The sequence below is a fragment of the Quercus lobata genome, chromosome 8 (assembly GCF_001633185.2).
Source record: "Quercus lobata isolate SW786 chromosome 8, ValleyOak3.0 Primary Assembly, whole genome shotgun sequence".
NCBI lineage: Eukaryota > Viridiplantae > Streptophyta > Magnoliopsida > Fagales > Fagaceae > Quercus > Quercus lobata.
The window spans coordinates 59,159,517-59,168,148 of record NC_044911.1 but is presented as its reverse complement, the minus strand read 5'-3'; the positions used below and the strand labels follow the sequence as shown (position 1 = coordinate 59,168,148).

The following is an 8,632-nucleotide window of genomic DNA, read 5'->3' as shown; positions in this document are numbered from 1 at the left end:
TGTATAATTTTTTTTAGACGGGAAAACACTAAAAAAAAAAAAAAAAAAAAGTTTGAGAACAATTTCTCAAATACTAGAAAACCAGTGGTGGAAACAAAAGCTCTAAAACAACAAACCAAATAGAAAATTGACACAACTACAAGGTTATTTATACAAACCCCAAAAAGAAAGAGGCACTAAAAAGTGTTGCCACACCACTTTCAACAAGCAAAAGGGTCCATCCCCATATAATCCTTTACATCTGGTCGTCCTTTTCTCTCTAGATATTTTCCCCCATTTGAATCTTATCAATCATAGAGGGGGAATATACTTTTACATTATGATAATTGACTCCTCATATAACTTTTTTAATTTTTTTTTCTAATCTAGCCAACATGTATTGACTCACAAGTATATAATAGTGAATGAAAAAAAAAAATTCATCCCCAAAAATAAAAAGTCTTCCTTTCTTAGCCACAACCCACAAGTCTAAAAAATCTTCCAAACATTTAAAAAAAAACAGTGTACACTCTTATTGCCTTTTCTCCTTGTCTTTCTGGTCCCAATTAAAATTTACCTCACACAACAAAAATAGAAATGACCCAAATGATTTGGACAAGTTGGTATAGAGAAAAAAAAGCCTAGACTTTGAGTTTTTTTTGCAACTTGCAAATTTGCAAAAGCTTCCAAACACATTTTATCATATAATTTTGGGTCTAAAATATCAGACGCCTCTTTTGACTCCTTTCCTCAGTTTCTCTCTCTTTCTCTTTCTCTCTCTAAATGGGAAACTCCGTCACCGTTAGCTAACGGTGTGAGTGTTTAAAACGGCGGTCTTAGCTGGTGCCGTGCGGGTCTGTCTGTCTTCCTCAACCCCAATTTACTCCGTCTATTTAAACTGACTCCGTTACACATTCTCACTCTTTCTCTTTCTCTCTCTCTCTCTCTCCCCAAAAATGTGGATCGATTGCGAAATTCTCAGTTCCTGTGGATTCGAAGCCTCGCTTTACAGGTAATCTTCGAATATCTCTCTTTCTTTTTAATTTTTCGATATTTTATTTTATTTTAAATTTATTTTTAGCATTTTTTAGGGTTACAGTTTCGTAGTTGACTCGATCGCTTTGAATCTGTAAAACATTTCTGTTATGTGCGTTTAGATTTTTTTTTTTTTTTTTGATTTATTATACAGGGTTCTTGTTATTTCAGGTTGTTTATGTTTTTTTGCTTTGTTTGGTTGTTGAGAAATTTTGAGAAAGGAAAATTTACTTTTGTAAAATAAAATGTGATCTTTTTTTTTTTTTTTTTGGATTTTTTTTGGGGGGTTCAAATCAAAGCTTTTATACATGTATCTGAGCTCAGAGATTATTGGGTTTTGGAAAATTAAACAGCTTGAGACATAAACTATAACACAAAATTGAACAAGTGTTAGGTTTTTCTGGGGTTCTTTAAAAAGATTCAAGCATGAAATTTTGGTGTTTTGCTTACAAATCAATAGTTTTGAACGTGTCGGCATGTTCTGGTTGATGTTTTTTTTTCAGGTTAATGTGGTTCTAGAAGGTTAAGGTTGTTTGGTTACTGTACTGTGAATTATTGGTTAGTCTTTGTGAGGAAAGCTGATTTGTGGGTTTGATTTATGAAGATATTTAGGAGGTGTTTCTGTTGATCTGTGGATTGAATGATGAGCCAATGGTGTTTGCAGGTGTCAGTTCGATATGTTAAGATGGTTGTGAGGTGATTTGATTGTGGGTGGGTTTGGAGATTAGGCCTCCAAGCGAAAAGTTTGTGGAAATAAAGGATGGGGGAAGCTCTCATCACAACCTTAACGATGGACAATCATCAACTCTCAACACTTCTGTCAATGGATACGGGTTCTTTGTCGCATGATGAATTGGAGAGAGAGATGAATCGGTCTGTTCTCTTTTCACAAGCACCTGATATCAATCTTCCGCTGTCGTCTGAGCCTAGCCCACCTCCCCCAGCTTGGAATGATCCGTGTGATGTACTGGATGTATGCCTGGGGCCTCAGGTTTATGAGGTTGAGACAACAATTAATGTCCCGAAAGTGGCACGGAAATGCACCAAGCGTCTTGACAGCATTTGGGGTGCCTGGTTTTTCTTTAGTTTTTACTTCAAGCCTGTTTTGAATGAGAAATCAAAGAGTAAGATTATTCGGGATAATAATGGTGTGTCTGGGTACGATAAATCAGACCTACAGCTAGATGCATTTTTGGTTCAGCATGACATGGAGAACATGTACATGTGGGTTTTCAAGGAAAGGCCTGAAAATGCGCTGGGTAAGATGCAGCTAAGGAGTTACATGAATGGTCATTCTCGCCAAGGGGAGCGTCCATTTCCATTTAGTGTGGACAGGGGTTTTGTTAGATCACACCGTATGCAGAGGAAGCACTATAGGGGTCTCTCTAATCCTCAGTGTGTTCATGGGATTGAAATTGTTCGGTCCCCCAACCTCAAGGGTCTTGATGAAGAAGAGAGGAAGAGATGGATGGAGCTTACAGGACGAGATATAAACTTCTCTATCCCACTTGAAGCAAGTGATTTTGGTTCATGGAGAAACCTACAGAACACAGAATTTGAGCTTGAGCGACCCCCTCCCATAAAGAACAATATAAATGCCCAACAAAGAAAATTGCTTAATGGTACCAATTTGAATTTGTCCACTCAGTCACCAGACCATGGCAATAGTGATGTCATCGATCTTTCACCAGTATGCAACAAACGGAAGAAGGATTTGTTTTCCCATGGGAATGATGATGATTGTTATTTACCTAATAATGCACACTTTGACAGAGTTTTGGAAATGAAATTCCACCCAGTCGAGCCAACTTGGTTAAATGAGTTTAGTGGGGTAATGAAGAATGTATATGGGCCTGTTACTGCTGCAAAAACTATATACGAGGATGACGAAGGGTTCTTGATCATTGTTAGCATGCCTTTTGCAGATCTCCAGAGAGTAAAAGTTACCTGGAAGAACACTCACTCACATGGGATCGTAAAGATATCCTGTGCAAGTAAGGCCCGCATGCCATTTATTAAGAGACATGATAGGACATTTAAGCTAACTGATCCAACACCAGAGCACTGCCCTCCAGGGGAATTCATCAGGGAAATTCCCCTTCCAACCCGCATTCCAGAAGATGCTAATCTGGAAGCTTACCGTGATGAGACAGGAACGATGCTTGAGATTATTGTGCCCAAACATCGTGCAGGGCCAGAAGAACATGAGGTCCGTGTATGCCTTCGCCCTGCTCCATGGAGTGGACGAGCATACGTTGACCTGAAAGAGGCATTAGTGTGAGGGATGCCAGGATGGTTACAGTGTTTGGTGCTTCATTGTTTTCTAACCATATTCCATAAAGGAATTCTATTAAATTAGATCTGCATTTTTTTCATGTCTCTTTTTCTCTCATTTAGTCTTGTCTATAATTTTTATCAGATTTTTTTTTTAGTTGGTCTTCTATACAGGTGACTGTATGTTCAATGTTTGACCATCTTAGGCTTTACTGACATGTCTCCTTATTTACTTGACATGCGTTAGATGCCCCTATGCTTGTTCTAAGCATTTGGTTTTGTTGGTCACTTGACATGTTTTGAATTTGAAATCTTGCTTTATAATTGGCTGGTTATTACTTTTATGATTATGTTTTTGACAAATCATTTTTAGTGCCAATGCTAAATGGCCTTGTGTTCCCCCTGCTTCCTACGTTCTGATATTTGATTAATATAGTTAGTAGCTAAAGTTTTTGCGTTGCATAATTATGGATGTCGTAGAATGTGTTATGATGACCTCTGAGGAACTGTTGAAATTGTATGGTGTTTTTTCTTTTTCTTTTAGTTGTTCTCATATCTAGTCACATAGCTGTAATCATATTAAAAAGATTGAAGCTTAACGTACATGGAGGTCCATAAGCAGTGTTAATACAATGTGCAAAGTTCCTGCATTAATCGAGTGTAAGCTATGGCTTGCCCTCAAGAGACTTCATCAATACTGCAGCGATTTAGGCCTTTGATGGTGATACTGACTGCCATGATAGTATTGATCTATGTCTCACACTCTTGCGAGTTTGTGAAGGAATGAATGGTGCGACCAAAAAGATCGGTGAATATTCAAACAGATTACTTAGGCCGTATGCTATTATTTACGTTCGAGGGCTTTGATTGTCTTGCACTCCTTTTATACGTCTAAAGTCTGTACCACCCAATCAAGTCATAGATTTAGGCGTTGGTGCTAGGAGCCGTTGAAACTAGACAAATAGCCCGATTCATGTTGAATTTAGCAAATCCTTTCTAACACTAACGTTAAGCAAGATTTTCAGGGCCTGGACAAAATTACATTAGGTTTATATGCACGATGAATTGAATGCCTAAACAAAATGCCCATATATCAGTGTAGAACCTGATGAGGACTTAAGAGCCTTTACGTGCACGACATGGAATGCCAATCGCCTTGCTAACTCCCAGAAAACAATACGTTAATCCAAAATTTACTAGAACGACAAGAAAAATTGTCAGAAATTTCCTGCTAAAATAATATTCTTGTGCTCTTTTGAGCAAGAGAACGAAAGCACCTATCGCTGCTTCCCACCTTAGCCAGATGATACTCAAAATTTTCGCCAAATATATAAAATTCATAAACCAATGTACCAATATGCATCTAAAGTAGAATATATATAAAAAAGAAAAAAAAAATAGAAAGGTAACCAGAACCATTATTGTAATAACGAAAACTATATTGCTTTTAATAAGGAACCGAATAGTATATAATTTACTCAAAACTACTTCCGATGTGTGGAAGTATCCAAAAACCAAGTCCATCAAAAGATGATGGCATCAGCCAAAATATCCCAATAGAAAAAGCTTATGAAACAACCCAAAATAAATAAAAACTTAAGCGTGGAGGCCTAATTAATCATTGACTTAATCAACTTCTTCGATCTTAGGACCAGCACCACTGGCACCAGCAGGAGGAGCATCCTCGTCCATGCCGCCACCACCCATGTCAGGGCCAGCACCCTGGTACATCTTGGCAATGATAGGGTTGCATAAGCTTTCGAGCTCCTTCATCTTGTCCTCGAACTCGTCAGCCTCTGCAAGCTGGTTACCGTCCAACCACTGGATTGCCTGATCAATGGCGTCCTCAATCTTCTTCTTGTCCTCAGGTGAAAGCTTGGAACCAATCTTCTCGTCCTTGATGGTGTTCCTCATGTTGTAGGCATAGTTCTCCAATGCATTCTTGGCTTCAACCTTCTTCTTGTGCTCCTCGTCCTCTGACTTGTACTTCTCAGCCTCCTGAACCATCTTTTCAATTTCTTCCTTGGACAACCTTCCCTTGTCATTTGTGATTGTGATCTTGTTCTTCTGGCCTGTGGTCTTGTCCTCAGCGGAGACATTCAAGATACCATTAGCATCGATATCAAAGCAGACGGTAATCTGAGGAACACCCCTGGGTGCTGGAGGAATGCCAGAGAGCTCGAATTTTCCGAGCAAGTTGTTGTCCTTGGTTCTTGCTCTCTCACCTTCGTAGACCTGGATTAAGACACCTGGTTGGTTGTCTGAGTAGGTCGAGAACACCTGCTCCTTCTTGGTGGGAATTGTGGTATTCCTTGGAATCAATACAGTCATAACACCTCCAGCAGTTTCCAAACCAAGGGACAGAGGAGTAACATCCAAGAGCAGGAGATCCTGCACTTTCTCGTTGCCCTCACCGCTCAAGATGGCGGCCTGAACAGCGGCACCATAGGCAACAGCCTCGTCGGGGTTAATGCTCTTGCAAAGTTCCTTCCCATTGAAGAAGTCCTGCAATAGCTGCTGAACCTTGGGAATTCTAGTGGAACCCCCAACAAGGACAACATCATGTACGGTGCTCTTGTCCATCTTAGCATCCCTCAAACACTTCTCAACTGGTTCCATGCACTTCCTAAAGAGATCCATGTTGAGTTCCTCAAACCTAGCACGAGTAATTGTCGAATAGAAATCAATACCCTCATACAAAGAATCAATCTCAATGGTGGTCTGAGCAGTCGATGAAAGAGTCCTCTTTGCCCTTTCACAAGCAGTCCTCAATCTCCTAAGAGCTCTGGGGCTTCCACTAATGTCCTTCTTGTTCTTCCTCTTAAATTCCTGAACAAAATGATTCACCATTCTATTATCAAAATCCTCACCTCCAAGGTGAGTGTCACCAGCTGTTGACTTCACTTCAAAGATACCCTCTTCAATGGTAAGAAGAGAGACATCAAAAGTACCACCACCAAGATCGAAAATCAAAACATTCTTCTCGCCGACGCTGGTCGCCTTCTTGTCAAGACCATAAGCAATGGCTGCAGCAGTGGGCTCATTGATGATACGCATCACATTGAGACCGGCAATGACTCCGGCATCCTTTGTGGCCTGGCGCTGAGAGTCGTTGAAGTAAGCCGGTACAGTCACAACAGCATTCTTTATCGTGGCACCAAGGTAGGCCTCGGCAATCTCGCGCATCTTAATGAGGACCATGGAAGAGATTTCCTCAGCAGAAAACTGCTTCTCCTCAGCTTTGTAGTTGACCACAATCATGGGTTTATCACCAGGCCCAGCAATGATCTTGAAAGGCCAAAGCTTCATGTCATTCTGGACCGACGCATCGCTGTATCTCCTACCAATCAGACGCTTAGCATCTGCAATTTTCGAACACAATGTAAGCATCCAACAAAAACAGATCTTTAAAAAAAAAAAAAAAAAAAAAAAAAGATTATGCGCGTGTATATATGTGTGCACATGTTAAACAATTGTACAAAACTAATTACCACGTTTTTTTAGCCCACATTTGAAACCTATGGTTTTAGGCCAAGACAATCTCTAAGACTCAACCGAGTCTTTTTGTGTTCCGTGATTAATAAATTTTTAAGACAATATTATATTACTGTCGGAGACTTCGATTAGATCAAGTAATTCCCAACTATCTAACAAAACATACTAAATATTACCCAACAAATTCAAATTCATCACGCACTCTCATAAATTATCAGATCTAATAACTCATAGATCTAAAAACGTTTAATCTTTTTTAATAAAATATTACCCAACAAATAGTTATATATCCAGCTCAAAAAAAGAAAATCATATATTTAAAAACTAATAAATAAATAATATCATACTCCAACTTGTTGACAGTTATACCAAATCCAAACAAAAGGAATTTTATTTAATATTTTGGTAGTTAAATAACTCCAAAGTCAGAACCCAGAAGACCATTCATTACATTAAAGATAAATCATTAAACGACCATCTTTATCACTTATTTTTTCTCTAGTTTTTTTTTTTTTTTTTAATTAAATTTATGGTTAAATTTCATGCTCCTATATATATTGACGTCAAAAATCGAAGCAAATAATTTTGCAATTATAACCAAATCAAAACTAGCTCCAACATGTACAGATCTGAGCTAATGCACCAGGATTTATGAAAAAAAAATTCAAAAAAATTGAAAAAAAATAAATAAAACATACCGAAGACGGTGTTGGTGGGGTTCATGGCGACCTGGTTCTTAGCAGCGTCACCGATCAAACGCTCCGTATCGGTGAAAGCGACATAAGACGGCGTCGTTCGGTTCCCTTGGTCGTTAGCTATGATCTCGACACGGTCGTGCTGCCAAACTCCGACGCACGAGTAGGTCGTGCCGAGATCGATTCCGATGGCGGGTCCCTCTCCTTTACCAGACATTTTTTTTTTTTGTACGGTCAAGATTCAACAATCTGAAAAAAAATTTCTACGGCTTAAAAAAAAAGAGCGCTTTCTGAAAGAAACGGAGAAAAATCAGAGAGCTGTGATAGAATTTGCAGAGTTTATGGGATGGAACTGTGTTGTGGACAAAGGAGGGCGTTTTATATGGGATTTTGATTCCAGAAGGTTCGGATGAATGATTCTCAGCCGTTAGATTGGATTATATGGACGGTCTGTATTTGTTTATATGTGATGACGTGGGAGCCACCCCGTTTTTTTCCACTTCTGGTTGGTTCTGGTTAGTTCTAGAGCTTTCTGCATCCTTCCGTGGGACGGAGAGTTTCCTATTATTTCCAACTCACACAATAAATTAATTAATTAATTAAAGGGGGAAATAATCAAATATTATTGACTAACATAGTATCCAAAGAAGGAAAAAAAAAAAAAAGCAAGAATTTTTTTTTTAATTCCAGTCCCTAAATTTTACCAAATTTTTTTTTTTCATTCATAAACTTTAAAATGTTTTCTTAAATGTTATACCAAATTTCTTAAATTGAAATTTTCATTTTTTATTTCTATACCATTTAAAATGTTTTACTTTCTCTCTTAAAACTTTACAAAAAATTTGATTTTCATCCTTAAACTATTTTTTTTTATAATCTTTTTTCATTCTTATATTTTTTTTCTAAACTAATAAAAAAAACCTATTTACCAATTTTAAGAATAAAAAAAATCTTTTTAAAATTTAGATATTTGTCTCTAAACTATTTTCTTAAAAAAAAAAAAAAAAACTATTCACAAAGTTTAAGGATAAAATATATATATATATATATATATATATATATATATAAAATTTAGGAGCAAAAAATAAACTTTTAGTAAAGTTTAAAAACTAAAATAGTATTTTACCCAAAAATTAATAATAACTTTTTTTTCT

The 8,632-nt window shown here is 37.6% G+C and overlaps 2 protein-coding genes across 4 annotated transcripts; one reads left to right on the top strand and one right to left on the bottom strand.

Annotated features, from left to right (window-relative positions):
* The first annotated feature begins 597 nt into the window (after positions 1-597).
* Positions 598-3,651, top strand: LOC115955596. 3 transcript variants are annotated; one of them, XM_031073784.1, is made up of 3 exons: positions 601-991; positions 1,518-1,572; positions 1,679-3,651. In XM_031073784.1, the coding sequence occupies exon 3, from the start codon at positions 1,775-1,777 to the stop codon at positions 3,293-3,295; it is 1,521 nt and encodes a 506-aa protein (XP_030929644.1). In that variant the 5' UTR covers positions 601-991; positions 1,518-1,572; positions 1,679-1,774; the 3' UTR covers positions 3,296-3,651. The 3 variants fall into 3 exon arrangements, with proteins under 3 accessions (XP_030929645.1, XP_030929644.1, XP_030929643.1); XM_031073785.1 differs by lacking the exon at positions 1,518-1,572 and having other exon boundaries at positions 598-991; XM_031073783.1 differs by lacking the exon at positions 1,518-1,572 and having other exon boundaries at positions 1,619-3,651.
* Positions 3,652-4,706: 1,055 nt separating this feature from the next.
* Positions 4,707-7,832, bottom strand: LOC115955595 (probable mediator of RNA polymerase II transcription subunit 37c). The gene is made up of 2 exons (XM_031073782.1): positions 7,482-7,832; positions 4,707-6,650 (listed from the first exon to the last, which is right to left on the bottom strand). The coding sequence occupies exons 1-2, from the start codon at positions 7,693-7,695 to the stop codon at positions 4,915-4,917; spliced, it is 1,950 nt and encodes a 649-aa protein (XP_030929642.1). The 5' UTR covers positions 7,696-7,832; the 3' UTR covers positions 4,707-4,914.
* Positions 7,833-8,632: the final 800 nt, after the last annotated feature.

Bases quoted from the DNA above. Each gene is read 5' to 3' on its own strand.
- LOC115955596 (XM_031073785.1), top strand. From the start codon at position 1,775: ATGGGGGAAGCTCTCATCACAACCTTAACGATGGACAATCATCAACTC.
- LOC115955595 (XM_031073782.1), bottom strand. From the start codon at position 7,695: ATGTCTGGTAAAGGAGAGGGACCCGCCATCGGAATCGATCTCGGCACG. The intron at 6,651-7,481 runs GTATGTTTTATT...CGAAAATTGCAG, and splicing joins CCCCACCAACACCGTCTTCG to ATGCTAAGCGTCTGATTGGT.